The following is a 15,857-nucleotide window of genomic DNA, read 5'->3' as shown; positions in this document are numbered from 1 at the left end:
GCACTGGAAGCCAGTGCTGGGTTTTCTTTCCAGCACACTGAAACCTGAACCTGATTTCACACATTGCTGCCAGTGGCAAGATGTGACAGCGTTTGCATGGTGCTGTGGTGGAAAACATTGCTGGGAGCCTGAGCTCCCATTGCTGGGGGCTTTTATCCAGCAGCTTCCTAAAGGGATGTGGGTTAGAGCATCACTGCCAGGGTGTAAAGTGCCAAGTGTGGGTTTGCTGGAGGGATACCAAGCTTCTCTATCACTTCTGTTGTGAAACCTTCTTGCTGGAGGACAAAATGGCATCTGGTGGGAAGCACTTCTGTGTCTCAGAGCTTTTTCCTTTGCACTTGTTTGACACTTGAGTGAGTTTCAGGATTTGGTTCAGGTTTTGAAAGGTGAAGGCTGATGTGCCAGGTTTTGTGTTCATGATGGGTCAGGCAGTAGAACTGTGGACAGTCTGGGGGGCAGCTGGGCTGAACTGGGCTGTGCAGATGGAGTGGATGGATGTGCCCCTTTGTACCATCTGATTGCTACTTTGGGACCAGTTCTAGACAAATAGGCCAACATGTTCCAGCCACCTTGGGTTGTGCACTGTTTGCTGGGTCTCTGCCCTCCTGGCAGGGGGGCATTGGCGTGGCAGACCCTGCAGTCCTGTTCTTCACCACGGTCAGGGACTCATGGCCATGAAAGCTGGCTGTGCTTTCTAGCATTTGAGGTGGTTGCTTCAAGTTAAGTTTGCTGCATACAGAGGATTGAGTGGTTTTACTTGTAGCCATTTATGCATTTTCAACCAGTTCCTCTTCCAGCTCTGAAGCTGCTTAAGGGAAGTTGCTACAAAGCTTCATTAAACTCCTGTATCCAGTGTATACAGGTAGCAAACTGATCTTGCAGTTTGATCTTACTCCCAGGTAAACCACCCAGAAGCTGGGAGGCTTCAGTAGTGGATCTTGAGTTTTTGAGCTGCCTGCTTAGGGATGCTTGTTTTGAGAACTTTGGTTGGTAATTTAGAGTTCGTACTCTGAATTTTGGTGCAGCAGTTTGCACTGGAACTGTCACTAGATCGATACAACGTGCTGCTAACATGAATACTCCTGAAGCTTGCAGAGATTGGAATAGAAGCGTTTGTCATGTGGGAACAAAAAGGGACCAGCTGTGGCAACCAGCAGTTGTTGGTTTAGATCATAAATCAAATGGTTTGATGTTATTCTCTGCCTCTAAAGTTTTCCTTCTCCTGTGCTCCTGTCGTTACGCTGCAGCGCAGCTTTCGAAGCTTTTCAAGCCGTAGCAGCCAAGGGAAAAACCTGTTTGGAAGAAGTAAAAATTGCTGTTCACTGTTTTACTGAAACTGATTCCTGAGAGCAAAGTAAAAAAGGATCAGTCCTATTGCTCAGACTTCTGAAGCATTGAAATTTTCCATCATGACAAAAGTCTGGAGAGTATTCAGATGGATGGACCTGCTGAGGAAAATCCAGCAGGATTTGAGTGCAGTCCCTTCTGACACTGGACATTCCCCAGCTTCCCCTGGGGAGTCAATATAATTATTTAAGTTGAAAAGATCTTCAGGATCATTGAGTCCAACTATTCCCCCAGCACTGCCAAGCCCACCACTAAACCATGTCCCCAAGTGCCACATTTACATAGCTTAAATCCCTCCAAGGATGGTGGGCAGCCTGTTCCAGGGCTGGACAACCCCTTTGGTGAAGACATTTTTCCTGATTCAACCTAAACCTGCCCAGGTGTAACTTGAATGAAAACAAGTGCCACACCTGAGGCAGCTGTGGCTGGACCTGGAGCTGCTAATGCTGAGGCTACCTGAAGATAATGTGTGTAATAATGCAAATAACAGGGGGCAGTTCCCTCCACAAGCATTCCCCTGCTAATTTTATTCTATTTATTCATACATTGCACTGGAAAGAAAACAGTGCCATCCTTTTTTCCTGGAGGAACCTGGAAGTCTGTGTGGAGTGTGGTCCTTGGAACAGGGACTGTGTGACACAGGCTGCTGCTCTCCCTTCCCCCCAGGGTTAGGGTTAGGGTTGCACAGTTCAGGTGTTGCAGCTTTTGGAGTTCCAGGTGTTTGCCATCTGAAAGAGCGCTCTAAAGACAGTAGAAATAATTCTGACTTTCATGCAAATGCAAAACAGGTAGAAAATAACCTGCTTTTAAAATTCGCCCTATGCAGATATCCCCTGCAAGGGTTTTATCTACCAGCATATGCAGGCTGCTCTCGCTGGGCGCTGCCATTGTGCCACTTTGCTGCCTCCCTCTCACTAACATTTGATGGTGTTAATAGAAATAAATTAAGCAATGGACTCGTGTTTCCCTTGGCTTTGGCCAAAAGCAATTATTTGTATGCAGCAGCACCAGGAGAAACTCACTTCACTTGGGGCAGCAATGGGTGAATTTATGCCAAAGTGGCCTTTTAACTTCATTATTCAGGGGAAAAAAAAAATAGTGCATGTAAGTGTAATCTATTAGTGCTGCTAAGCACATCAGTATTAGGGCACCAGTGTCTCCAGAAGGAAGCACAGCCAGAAGAACCTTAAAGAAAGCATTTTATCCCTGCTTAGGGACAAAAAACTGTCAGAAGAGAAGCTCTTTATGTGGTTACTCACAAAATGAAGCGTTCCCACTGAATATATTTCTATATATTTTTTGGAGTCAGAACATCTGTTCTGGGACAGTGGAAAACAGCAGAGACCTGTGTTGCTTTTACTGGGTTCAGTAGGACATGCAGGTTCTTCTGGGGTGGGAATCTTCCTTTACCCCATTTTTTTACCAGTTCTCACCAGGCCCCTTACCCTTTCCAAAGTGCTGAATTAGCCCCATTTCATGGTATCAACCAAGGCATTAAAGCATCTCTGAACTCCTGACCTTCCCAATCTAGCAGCAAAAAGGAATGAACAGAAGATATTTGATATTTATCTATAATGATCCTTCCACCTCATTTTCAAATGCTAAATATTAACATTTTTAAATGATTGGTTTTTCTATTGCAGTCATTTTTCAGACAATCTTTTCTGTGTTACTCAACCTCAGCCTTGGATTTATTTTTTATGCTGCTGTTGGGCAGGGTTTCCACTGGTGACAGGAGGAATAGAAAGATTTTAAGAGGACAAATCTCAGCACTGAAATGCCAGGCTCTCTCTCTCTCTGCTCGAGTTGTTGCTGCTACCTTGGCAGGAACAGTCCAGGGCCAAGTAACCAGGTTTAAATGATACAGAAACGTTTTCAAAGATTGCTTCAGTGGCTGCTGGCAGAAGGTCACACAATCAGTGAATGGCAGGAGCTGCTCTTGGATGGGAAATAAGAAGAGTGTTTTCCTTGTTGCTATGGCTTTGCTGCACTGACTTGTAAGTGTCTGAGAGGGACAGAGCCTTGTCCTGCACCATCACACATCCCATCCATCCAGTAATTTCCCTGTAAGCCTGGAGTGTGTGATGGTGCGTGGATGTGAGGTGGTTTTCAGAGCACTATTTCAAGCAATGTTTTAGCTCAGACAACTGGATAATCCTGGAAGGGGGTGCAGGGGCTTAAATCCCACTGATGTGCATGGAGCTGGTCTTGTCTGGTGCTGGTGAGGATCAAGCCTCTGCAGGATTTGAGAGCTCACAGAGCCTCATGACCAGAGGCTGGTTGGCAACGTGAATTCCTCCTCCTTTTTCCCTGGTCCACCCATTACTGTGCTTGCTCACTTCAGTGTCTCAGAGGCTCTGAGAGCAGCTAAGATGCATCTTCTCCTGGCAGCTCACTCACTTCCTTCTGCTTTGGAGCCATCTCCAGCCAGTCCTGGGGGTGCAGAAGGCAGGGAGGGGAGCCTGCAGCCGCAGAGGAAGGCACACTGGGTTTTTATTTTCAGCCTGGAAGTTTGGTAGTGAGAATTGCGGACATCTCATTCCACATAATCCAGAGACCGGGAACAAATTTGGCAGAGCTGGCAGCTGCTGGACAAGCCCTGGGACCTGGATTTAGCTGAGTGTTTCATGAAGGCATCCTGAAGAAACGCTGTGTGTGTTCACAGAGGTGAGGAAGGCAGAGGCAGGCAGTCCTTGACAGGAAGTGGGATGATGCGTTTGCATCACATGAGGATGATAAGGTACTTCCCAGTCCATTAAAGAGGGTGTTAAACATCTCAGGGGGCATAAATACCTCTAGATCAACTTGACTTGAGCTCTAGATAGTTCTCATTCAAGAGGTTTTGTCATGGTTTGGGAAGATCATTGTTTCCTGCTGCTAATTTTTAAGACAATTTTTGAGCACTAGGGAATTCCTCAAACGCACCCTTAGGCACAGAAGGGACCACCGGCCGTAGGCACAGGGAGACACCGAGTTAGGAACAGATTTCCTCGCTGCTCGGCTGCACAGCCCTCTAGTGGGGACAGAGCTTCTGCCGCCGGAGCCGGCTTTGCTGGGAAACTTCGGATCTGCTCTTAACGACAGAGTTAGTCCAGGCAAAGCCAGGTCCAGCTGTCACACCAGTGTTCTTTACGGGCAAAGATGCTTTAGCAAAACTTTCATCCTTGGCCTAAAGGCTCATGAGATGCAGGAGGTCAGATGACCGATCCATTTAGCCTGGTTTCACCCTGGTGTGAATGGGTGGCTTTCACTGAAGGGCAGCTATTTTTTTTTTTTACTGGGAATTAACTCTGGCGTTCCCAGCTAGTAAAAACTCGGCAGCTTTTATTTCCCACTGTGTGGATGTGTCAGTACTTTTCCCAGTGCTCCAGGTGAGCTCTGTGTTTGTTCAGAATGACGTGTGCTGTGAGCAAACAGTGTGAGACCGACGTGGGCTGGCTGGGGTATGTCCTACCACTGTAGCTCTTGTCTTCCAGTGAGAAGTGATGCCAGGGCTCTGACTCTTTGCTGTTTTGGGGCTAATCATGCTGTTTCTTATAAGAAAGGAGGTGGTGTTGCCTGTTTCTAGTGGTGCTGGGGACAATTCACCCCCCTGAAGTACTCAGGTGTATTTAGTTGCTCCTTGTGACAGCTCCAGTCCATTCACATGCACCGGTGGTCCCTTCCCCACTCTCTCTTCACTTCCCTATGGTGTTGTGCCACTCAGCTAAGGTCCTGGATCAGTGGCTGGGGGAATGTTTAGAAGTTTTTCTGGCTTTTGGTGGGGCTGTAGTTGTCACACATATCCACCCATGGGAAATTGGGACTGATCACTCTCCACCACACACACCTATCCTGGTGCCTGTTACCTGGTCTCAGAAGCCTGCTACAGCCAAGCAGCATGAGCTTGTGTCTGGGAACACTGAATAAGCAGGGCCAGAAGCCACACTACCTCTCTTTAATTCCTCATTTCTTCCCAGTACATTCCGTGTTTGGTAAGGAGAGCTGCTGCCCATTCCCTTGTGTGATAACCAGTATCAAAGCAGCTGTTCCCAGTAAAACTGGAAACAAGGCTTTGGTTCAGGGCCTGTAAAGTGGGGCTGAGGAATATTTCCAGGGGAAAAAGTAAAGATGTCAGCCTCAGAGTGAGGAAAACATTATTGCAACATCCATGGAGTAATCTCATGGATCCAGTTGGATCTGTCCTGTTCCTGTGGAAAGCTGTGCATGGTGGGCTGTTCTGCGTCATGCTCAGGTGCTGATGTGCTGTACACTGACTTTGATCAAGTCGCACAAATGGCTGTTTCTTAATTGCCTTCTCCCTTTAAAAAGGGGATAATACCTTAGAGAGACTTCTGAGGTCTTGCTCACTAATAAAGCTCTTCAAGAGCTTGGATGGCAACTACTTTGAGAGTGCAAACTGTTATTAATGATTTCCGTTATTACAGAAGATGAAGCTGTGTGGTTCAGCTTTTTAACCTTGAATTGTGTGCTTGCTTTTGTTTCTGCTGCTGTTCAACCTGTGCAGGCAGGTTTGCACCTTGTGTGCTTGCACACACCCCTCAGACCCACACCAGGAGTTGTGTGTGCACAGAAGGAGCTGAGGAGTCAGTTTTACTCACAAGGATGGATTCTGAATTGTGTGGAATGCTTGAGAATGGCCAAAAATGGGTTTAGTGGGGGTTCTGTGTATAGTTACTCAATTCTGATTTGGGGGGCCAAGAGATAAGCTGTGAGGGTTGTCCTCACTGTATAGAGCAGTGCAGAGATCGCTGCTGGAGCTGTGGATTTGGGCAAGGGAAAGGAATGTTAGGGGATATTTGACTGTCAGGGCCCTGTCCCTTCAAACACCCATTCTGTGGATAGAAGAAAATTCTATCCACAGAAACTCCTTTCCTGCTCCTGTGTGACTAGTGTACCCTGTGAAGTACAGAGCTGTATTTCCTTTCCTTCTATTGGTCTTGGCTCCTGGGAGGAGAAAACCCCTTTTATTCATGCCAGATGCTAACTACTGCTGCTCCTAAGGAATGAGTGATCAGGATGAAGTGGGAATACAGCCCTTAGCCCACAAGGAACCTGGTCTTTAATGAAGTTTCCCAAATCTTTACCCTCCATTTTTTCCCTGACTCTGCTCTGGATGGCAGATAAGGTACAGTGTGGATAAAAGCTGTGTCTGCCCCTCATGCCATGCCTTCCTTCAGTCCCTCCTGCCCGTTTCCTTCCTGGCCTCACCCCCAAGAGAATCGCATTTCACTGCTTATTCCTCAGCAGGGTTTGATGGTCACGGAGGACCCAATGCAGGAGGTCCTGTTTGTTATTTAACCTACTTTTCAGAGGCACAAGAACATCAAGTGACTCGCACAAGGTCGTCCATGAGTCAGTGACTCCTCTGGCGTGATGGCCAGAGCCTGCAGTCCCTGCTCCCACCACTAGATCCCTGTGCCCACAATCCATAGCACCACAACCATTCAATTAAGCTCCTGCAGCGCTTTAAATGTCGTGTATTCCTGGGTTTGACAGCAGTCTTGGCATTCTTGTGGAGCCTTGCCTTAGGAAATGACAACAGATGAGGTCAGGTCATTGTTAGCGATGCCCTTGGAAGCATCCCTGCCTGGTGCTGGGGCAGGCTCTGTGGTGTGGGTGCTGTCACAGCTGGGATGTGGCTCTTCCCAGGACCTGCAGCTCAGCTCTGGGGGAATCCAGCAGGACCTGCTGGACCAACACAGTCGGACAGGGAGCCCCATGCTCTCTGCATGGGCAGATCTGTGTCCATGTGAGGGGGCTGGCAGGTACCAGAGGTAATGAACACATTGTGAAGAGAGAGGGAAGGAAGCGACTTATAAATAATATATTTGATGTATATTATATATATGTATAGTAACAGCAGCACTGGTTTGTTATGGTGTGCGTTTTTTTTAAATGTGTAATCTCATAAGGCACTTACCCCTGTTCCTGACAACTCGATAAATTATTATTACCAATTCTATATCTAATTGCCAGTTATTTCCCCCTAGACAATTTCAATCCGAAAAGCACCCACTAGAAAGGCGCTTGGTGGGCTGCTTCCCAGAGCCTCCCTGGCTGTTTCTGGAGGCAGCCCCTCTTCCGCTGGTGAGCCCCACTTCTGCCAGCCTCGTGACCCCGTGTGCTGGCACAAACAATTGCATTTCTGTCGGGCTCATGACCCCACTTGTAACGGCGGTGACCCCCCTTGGGGTCAGGACCCCTCTCCTGCCTGGGGAACAGCTCCTGCCCAGCAGCTCTTGCTGAATGGCTCTTCCTCCCTCACTCCCTGTGTGGACCCGGCTGTTCCACACTAAGTTTGCCGATGTGAAATTTAGGTTAATCCATTTTCAAAGTGGATTAAGCTAACCCACACAAAGGCACTTAGTATAAAATAAGAGTGTCCACATGGTGAGGCAGCACAGAATAGTGACTGTGCTTCAAACTCGCATCCTGGCCAGTTTGTGTCCTCTGCAAGCTCACCAAATGGAGGGACAGGCACTCTGGTCCCAGGGGATGTGCTCTCTCAAATGGCTTTAAGCCGGTCTAGCTTGAAGCCAAAGGAAGTGCAAGGAGTAAACAAAGCCCAGCAATGAGAAGGGGTTAAAGCCCGCTCTGCTGAGGTTCTCGGCAAGGCTCCTGTTCACCTTAAATGGTCAGGATTTTATTTTAGCTTCAGGGAGGAGCAGCAGCCATGGAGTTGGAAGGGAGTGTGGAGAAGTCCCTGTGGCTGGGGGCTCACAGGCCGCTGGCCTCCCAGCCATCCGCCTCCTGCAGAAGGCCCCCAGGGCTCCCATGCTTGCATTTCAGCCTCTGGCTCCACGACCAGCCTGGAAGAGATGGAAATTTAGTCAGTGATGCCCATTTTCACCTCTGGCCTCAGATCTTCCTAAGCCACCCTCTTCCCTGGCAGTGAGGTGGTTAACACTGGAACAGATAACATCATAATTGGACATCCCCACTAACAAGCCATAAACCCAAACCTGGCAGTTCCCATCCTGGCTCTGGCACCATTTCTGGTACCAGCCTATTGCTGGCTCAACACTGAACTGCTACACTTGGTTTATTTCATAAACCATTTCCTTTGTAACCATTAAATAGTGAAACATGATGTGGGCTGGGGAGGGGGATGCTGCAATCCACCCATCACTGTGGTGGGGATCACCATCCCATCATGGTGATCCCAAACTAGGATGGAGCTCATTGACCCACTGCCCTCGGAGCCCAGCCTGGGAGCAGGTCCCAGCCTGGGGGATGCCGGGACCCCCAGCTTTGCCCTGCCAGAGCTGGGCCGCAGCATCCCCATCCTCCCGGGGATCTGGAGCCGGTGCCCTGCCCAGAGCTGTGCTGGGCAAGCCGCTGGTTTCCCAACAGCCCTGCTCCGGCGTTCGGAGGCTGCGGCGGTGGGTGATGGTGCTGCCGGCAGCGCGGGGTCCTTCTGCTCCCGCGGAGCGAGGGAGAATCCTCGGGAACAAAAGGATTCGGCACCGCGGCACCCACCGCGCGGGGAAGGGGCTGCGGGACCCACCGCGCCCGGGGCTCGCTGCAGGGGCCCCGCACTTACACCCGCGCACGGCCGGACCCAGGGACGGAGCTCCCGGGGCCGCACCGAGCCGGGCGGGCACAGAGTCCCCGGGCCGGGCCGTGACGGGCGGCAGCCCCCGGTGCTGTGCAGAGCGGAGGGTCCCCGGATCGGCTGCAGCCCCCCGGGCCGTGCGGAGCGGAGGATGCCCGGCTGGGTAGCGGCCCTCCCGGCCGATCCGAACCGATCCGTACCGTGCCCCGGCCGCGCATTCTCGCGCTCTCCAGCAGGCGCCCGGCCCTGGACATTGTCTCCTCCCGGGGAAGGGCCCTCCCGGCCCTCCACAATGTGCTCTTCCAGGCGCGGCTCCGCGCCCGCAGCGCCGGCCCCTCTCCCCGGGCAGCAGCTGGCTGTCAGCCTCTCCGGAGCGCCGCCAGCCCGGGCCCCCTCCCTCCGTCCCTCCGTCCCTCCGCCCCGCGCTCCCCGCCGCGCCGCCGGGCTGGCGCAGGCCGGCAGGCCCCGGGCTCCGCTCCAGGTAGGCGCCCGCCCGCGGGGGGCTCTGGTACCGGCCCCGGGGCGGCGGGCGGGGGGAGATGCGGCCCGGCTGCCCGGCGGCGGGGGGGGGAGGGCGGCGCGTCCTTCCCCGCGCCCGGCGCGGCTCCCCCGCGCCCGGAAGAGCACAAAAGCGCCGAAGAAAGTGGGAGGAGGCGGCGGCGGGAGCGCTCCGTCCCCGGCCATCCCCGGGTACCGGCCCCAGCCATCCCCGGGCACCGGCCCCGCGCCGCCATCACCATCAGCCCCGACCCCGAGAGGGGATTGTGCTGGAAATAGCCGCCTCCCTGGAGGTAAAGCCCTACTTACGTGTCAATCCTCGCCGCACGCTGAGCCCCGCACACGCGCGGGCAGGGCTCCATCGCGGGTGTATCTATTTACCTGCGGGCGGGGGTAGGACGGGGACGGGGACTCTCGCCCGGCGCCTCGCACCTCGCTGCCGCGGGGACACACGCGTGGGAACCGCGTCCCACCGGGGTCCCGTGGCCGTCGGGGAGGGTGGGGACAGGGGGACCCCCGGCCGCTCAGCCCACAGCGCTGCTCCTCTTGGCCACCGCCTCCAAAACCGGGTCCGTCCCCCCCCCGGCACTCGCTTCCCGGTGCTGGGGGAAGAGCAAAGTGCCCTTTCACACCGCGCGGTATCAGTCACCGTCCCCACCTCGCATGGAAAAGCAAACGCCTGTGAGCAAGTTCAGGTGCGGGGGAGGCAGGTGCGGGGCTCCGGGGTGGTGGTGGTGGGAGTCGTGCAGCCCGGTCCCCCCTGCCCCGCGTTCAGCACCTCCCCGCTGAACAGCAGGAACGGGGCAGCGGCTCCGGCAAGGGGCTGCGGGGCCGCCCCCCGCCCGGGCAGCTCCCCGCGCCTCGGGGCTGTGGGAATGCTCGGGGGGTTCCCAGAAGAGCTCTTAGAGAAGGGGGAGGGGGCGAAGGGGATGAGCTTCCCTTCCTCTTCCATTTGCCGTTTGCCGTTAAAATTAAGTGTTTTGCCCATTTTCGGGAACTAGGAAATTACTCGGGTTTTGCCGGGTCCCGTAGAAATCGGCAGCAATCGCGGTAAATAAGGACGTAAGTGACCTGACAAAGAGCGCCGGGGATGTTCTCTTTGGTGTGGGAATTGTACACACGAGTAGGCAGCGCAGTCACAGCTCACCGCCGCCACAGCCCGCGTACACCCGTGTGCCGTGAGGCTTTCTCGGCTCTTTGAAGCGATGTCCACCACAGTATTTGCGGCCGCAGTACCAATCTTTGACCCGGAGTGTTTTATCTTCCATTAGTAAGCCTTTCTCTGCGCGGAACTGGTTAAGTTAGGGTCAAATCTGGTTCAATACCTTCTTGGCATGCTCAGAGGGCTGGGTTTAAACAGTGGCTGAGACGGAGATGAGGCTGCCTTCCTGCGAGCTCGTCCCTGCGCGCCGCTGCCGGGGGTCACGGCGCGGGGAGCTCTGCCCTGGCCAGGTTCGGCAGCTCTGGGGGCTGCCTGTGCCGGGCAGGTCGTGCACGGCACCGGCGTGGCAGTGGAGCAGCTCTGGGGGCTGGCAGTCACGCGTTGCCTTTTGTTGATTCTAAAAACACGGCTGGTTCTGGTGGGAAGCTGAGCGTGGCTGTGTGCCGGGGAGGTTGCACGGCACACAGCCTCGGTTCCTGCTCCGCGGAAGGAAATCCCATCGGGATAGTAGGTTGTGGCGTGAAAGGACATGCTTTAAAATAAAAGGACTTAAAGAGAGAAAATAAACCGTCCTGAGACTCGGAGCTTGGCATATTAAACGTGAGGCACAGCATGTAAATGACTGGAGAGAGATTGGGAGGCAGTCCCCGAGAAACTGAGCCTGGCTGTAAAATAAGCACGTTACCGATAGTCTTGCATATATTTACGAGGTTATAAGAGTAGCTTCCCCCCCTGCCCTGCTCCAGCCCGTGCTGTGGGAGGTTGCTCTCCAGGAGGAAGGGCTTTGGTGAAGAAACATTGTCTAGCAATTACAGCCTTGCCGTCCGGGGGGCTTGATTAGGTTCCTGGACCTGGCAGCGACTCGCTGTGTTCTTGGACCAGCCAGGGTGGCTGTCAATAGCCGGGGTTTCCAGCTTTATAGTACGAGGAGTAGTTTTCTAACTCTCAGCGAAGTTGGGAAGCTCAGCGGGCACTTGCAGGCACAGTGCTTGAAGATCGTGAATGGAAAGTGGGACAGAAATGTGGAGTGTGAGCCCTGCACATGTGAGTGTCTGCTTCTGCTGGGTAGAAAATATTGGCTGTGAATGTCTGTAGAGCAGCTGTGAATGTTGGACTGTAGATAAGGAGAGAAGCAAGGATTTTGTTTTCCAAACCCTGAGTGGTGCCGGGAGCCCTGCTCCGATGTTTGGGTGTGCCCTGTGAGTGTGCAGCAGCAGGATCTGACTTCCCCTTGCAGAGAGGAGCTCTGCTGCCTGACCCTTGATCGCTCAGTCCCTTGAACATTGGAAACAAAGCGATGGGACTTTACTGCGGGGTGAGGAGATCTCTCCAGAGAGCTGGGAAAGGCAGGAAGGAGGAGGGCGGCAGCAGCAGTGCCGGGGTTCAGGGTTTGGCTCTGGGCTGGCTGCTTGGGGCGCCACTGGCATTTCCATCTGTGCCACGAGTGGTGTGGAACTGGGGAAAAGGCAGCAGGTCCTGAGACAGGCACTGGTAATGGATTGCATTCTGTTTTCTAATGAAAGTTTCATTTGAAGTTTGTTTACAGGAAAGAAGAAATTAGCAGAGGGAATTCTCTTGAGAACCCAGAGAGGAAAAAGAATGAGCTGCCTGACTTGCAAGCCAAAAGAGGGTGGAAGGGTAGATTACATTTACCGTATTGCTCCGAGTCGTGGCTATTGCTGCTGTTGAGAAATGCTTCCTTGTTTGGCTGGATGGGGAGCCCACTGCAAGGCTCAGCCTTCAGCCAGGTTACTGGCATTTAGGGAGATTCAGAGCTCCCACCTAGCCAGAAATTTTGATCTTGCTCTGGTGTCCTGTGCTTTGAGGCTGGATTTGTGCTGTGCTGTGCTGCTGTCCCTCTGCTCCTGGCTGTGGCTGGGCAGCCGGTGCTCTGGATGCTGCTGCTGGGGCCTCCTGTCCCTGGGATTGTCCCTGGTATGAGGAGGCAGTGCCAGCAGTTCATGGGCAGCACTTGGAGGTCACAGTGTTCAGCCTTTGGTCTCTGAGGGGTGTGCTGAGGCAGGAGTTTGCTGGTGGCCTCTGGTGCTCCTACAAGCAGTGAGGAATGCAGCCAAGGGCTAGTGCAGGATGCCAGAGCAGGAGTGATGGGTTCGGCCAGAGCCGCTCTTGAGGCTGGGGCTTTGCTCTTTCTTTAGTAAAGAGGCACAAAGGTGTGAGGAGTTCCTGGGGCACTGTGGTGTGGGCAGAGCCGGGTGGCTGCCCGGACTCAGCAGGCAGTGGATGCTCTCTCCACAGTTCCCACTGCCAGGAAGGGTTCTACCTGCACGTTTGGCTTTGCATTCTGTTGGGGTGGGCAGCGTGAGCTGTGAGATGCTGGGAAGTTCATCCTGTTGGCATTTTGGCCAAGGATATAATGCTGGAAAGCAGAAAGCTCTGTCTGGAAAGCAGGGGGTGACTTTCTGCTGGTGGCTGAATCCTGGACTGGTGGACGTGTGACAGCCTTGTTTAACTTGAGTCATTTATAGCTTATCAGTCTCTGGTTTGATAGCCAGAGTATTTCTAATAATAGGTGAATGTTATTGCACCTCGAGAGAATTGTACACATTTATAAAGCACTTTGCCTCGCATGTGCATGCGAGGCATCCTTCGTGTCACTGCTTCTCCCCCGTGTGTGAGTGCATGGAGAACCTGATGCCTCCTGGGTTGTGGCCTGGGTGCTGAGGCTGGATGTCCTCTGCGCCTGAGCCTGAACAACCTGAAAACATCACGGGTCACTCCCTGGGCTCCTCCTCCTCACCGGACAGGTGAGAGACTGTGGGCAGCAAGGACCTTGGCATTTGCATTTGTCTCTTAAGCCTGACAGTAATCTTGAGTAAGCCTTGTGAAGAAGGCCAGATATTAGGGTGGCTGCTTCCCTGCAAATGCTTACAATAAAGAGACTATTTATAGTTTGCAACAGGGAGACCTTTGCAGTTCTGTTCCTGTACGTACAAGATGGAGTTTCTGGAGAGGCAAGATTGCTTTGTGGCTGGTGTGGCAGCGGAGCTGTGCTGAGCCAGGGACAATGTGCATGTCCCTGCCTCCTGCTCAGGGACACCTGGGCACAGGGAGGCTGCTCAGGGACACCTGGTGGGGTTCTGGGGTCAGGGTGTCCCTGTGGGGGGCATGCATGGGGCTGTCGAGCCCTGTCCGTCTGTCCATCAGTCCGTCCCTTGGTGCGTGCAGGGTTTCACAAGCCGTAAATTCCAGGAAACTCCCCGGGAGGCACATGGAGGGAGCGGGCTGGGGCCAGCACGAGCCCTGAGCCAGCAGATGTGTCTGCAGGGACAAGGAGCTGGGAGGAAAAGCACAAACCTGTCTTTAAAGACATTTGTTTGTTCACAATAAAAACTATCAGCCAGCGGCAGCCAGACAGGGCCGTTTTTATGAGGAGCAGGCGTAGGTTGGAGGGGTGCTGCCAATTACTGCTTACACGGAAAGGGAGCAGGGATTGTATTTTATCTCAGGACCAGGGGGAGGGTAAAAAAAACAAGAGCAGAGAGGTTTACAAGCCTTTGAAATGTTTCAATCAAAGGAAAGCAGAGTTGAAAGCGGTTCTGGAAGCATTTTCGGTGTTCCCCTGCACCCCAGGGCTGTCTGTGCCCCTGGCTTTGGGAGGGGAGCAGGGAGAGGAAGGCAGATAAAGGGATCACCAGGAGGACCGTGTCCATACGGGAACACGTATCTGCTTCCTCCCAAGCTTTGCATTGGGAGAGTTCAGCCTGGGGAGGTCCCACAGCCCCTCCTCTCATTCAGGATCTCAGTGCTGCCTTTATGATGATGGTTTTGAAATCCTGTGGCTGACCTTTCCGGCACTGGAAGTGATCCAAGGGCTGTGTCTCGAAGTACTGTAAAGGTTAGTGAGAAGGGAAAGAGGGAGAGAGAAAATGTCCTTTGAGCTGCAGAAGTGGGAGAGAGGAATGTCATCTATGCCATCGTCAGGGAACAGGCGGCTGGCTGGGGTCCCTGGCCTGAGCTGGGGTGTCCTTGTCTCACTGGGGACCTCACTCCCCCAGCCCCTTCCCAAGGTGTGTGCTGTCATTTTTTGATCAGGGTACAGAGACAGTATCCCTCTGGAGAGGTCTGGAGGAGCCTCCTCTGCAGCATCAGGCAGTGCAGGTCTTTGGGGATCCATACCTGTGTCCAGATGTGCCCCAGAAGCTGCTCCTGCTGCTGCCAGTGCTCTGGTGATTCCTTGTGTAGCAGATGATTTGATCTCAGAAAAGTCCAAGTTGTTTTATGGAGCCATTTCTTGCCTGTCCTCAGCTCCCCCACGCCGCTGCCTCACCAGGAGCACACTGGGGTGGATGGAGATTAAAGGGTAAACTCCAGGGCTCAGCCATCCGCTCCTACAGGATGTGAGCTCTTTCTAATTGTCCTCAATTAGAGACAGTGCCATTGCTCAGGCAAGTCTTCAGGCAGGAAGCAGAGCCCTGGTCCCTGCTGGGGTAGCCACCTCGCCCTGCACAGGGAAGGGCTGCTTGCTGTGGCCTTGGGAAGCCCAAGGGGCCAGCAAGGCTTCTCAGGGCGGGGAACAGGAGCTGCCCAACCAATTGTTTTTAGGAAGGAGTGCGGTGAGGAGATGTTAAAGCCAGAGAAAAGAGGAAAGGAAATAGCTCCATAAGTTAACCCTTTCCTGCTTGCCTCCAGGATGAGACGTCGGTGAGCAGCGAGGACTTTGATATGAACGACTCCACATGGATCTCAGCTGACCAGCACCTGAACTCCAGCCTGAGCCCCAGCCAGGACGAGAGCATGCGCAGCCCGCAGAACCTGCACGGCCATGAGGACGGTGAGTCCCCCGGCGGGCGGGAAGAGCCCCGCGCCTCTGCCACAGGATGTTTTTGTGACTGATTAAACATTAACCAGTCCTTTCTGATCAGGTGTCCCACCTGTGGGATGGATTTCATATCAGCTCAGAGCTGGCTTCCAGTCCTTCCAATTTAGCCTCTGGGTTCCTGCTCAGCCAGGGCCCTGTCCAGCTCGTAGCTGATGGTCCTTCTGCCTGGAGCTTTCTCCCAGCTCCTCCAGAAACAGGTTACTAAATCCCCTTCTAAGGGGAGGACTTTGTTCCCCACATCCTCTTCCCAGGTGATGAGGAGAGCCCTGTTAGTTCTGAACACAGGGAGGATGCCAAGGCTTTGCAGCAGTCACAGGTTTCCGTGTTTGGAAAGCTGCACCTTTGACAGGTCTTGCATCCCCCAGGCAAGAAATTGTGAATAATCTGCAGCAGCCACAGCCATGCTGTGCGGGGTGAACGTGGGTGTCTCCTCCCTCGGGGCGGGCGGCTGG

General features: G+C 53.4%; 1 protein-coding gene across 4 annotated transcripts in view; it reads left to right on the top strand.

The window, feature by feature from the left end:
• Positions 1-15,857, top strand: part of NOL4L (nucleolar protein 4 like) — a 60,759-nt gene that overhangs the window by 26,735 nt on the left and 18,167 nt on the right. Inside the window, exons 1-2 of one of the 4 annotated variants that reach the window (XM_041458350.1) lie at positions 9,243-9,386; positions 15,216-15,357. In XM_041458350.1, coding sequence (XP_041314284.1) covers positions 15,249-15,357 — 109 coding nt within the window. In that variant the 5' untranslated portion in view covers positions 9,243-9,386; positions 15,216-15,248. Of the gene's footprint in view, positions 1-9,242; positions 9,387-9,474; positions 9,697-10,044; positions 10,099-15,215; positions 15,358-15,857 lie in introns of those variants that run through there. The other 3 variants (XM_041458349.1, XM_041458351.1, XM_041458348.1) reach the window with 3 other exon arrangements.

The sequence above is a fragment of the Pyrgilauda ruficollis genome, unplaced genomic scaffold (genome assembly GCF_017590135.1).
Source record: "Pyrgilauda ruficollis isolate IOZ18807 unplaced genomic scaffold, ASM1759013v1 scaffold127, whole genome shotgun sequence".
Classification (NCBI taxonomy): domain Eukaryota; kingdom Metazoa; phylum Chordata; class Aves; order Passeriformes; family Passeridae; genus Pyrgilauda; species Pyrgilauda ruficollis.
This window is presented reverse-complemented; position numbering and strand designations above follow the sequence as displayed.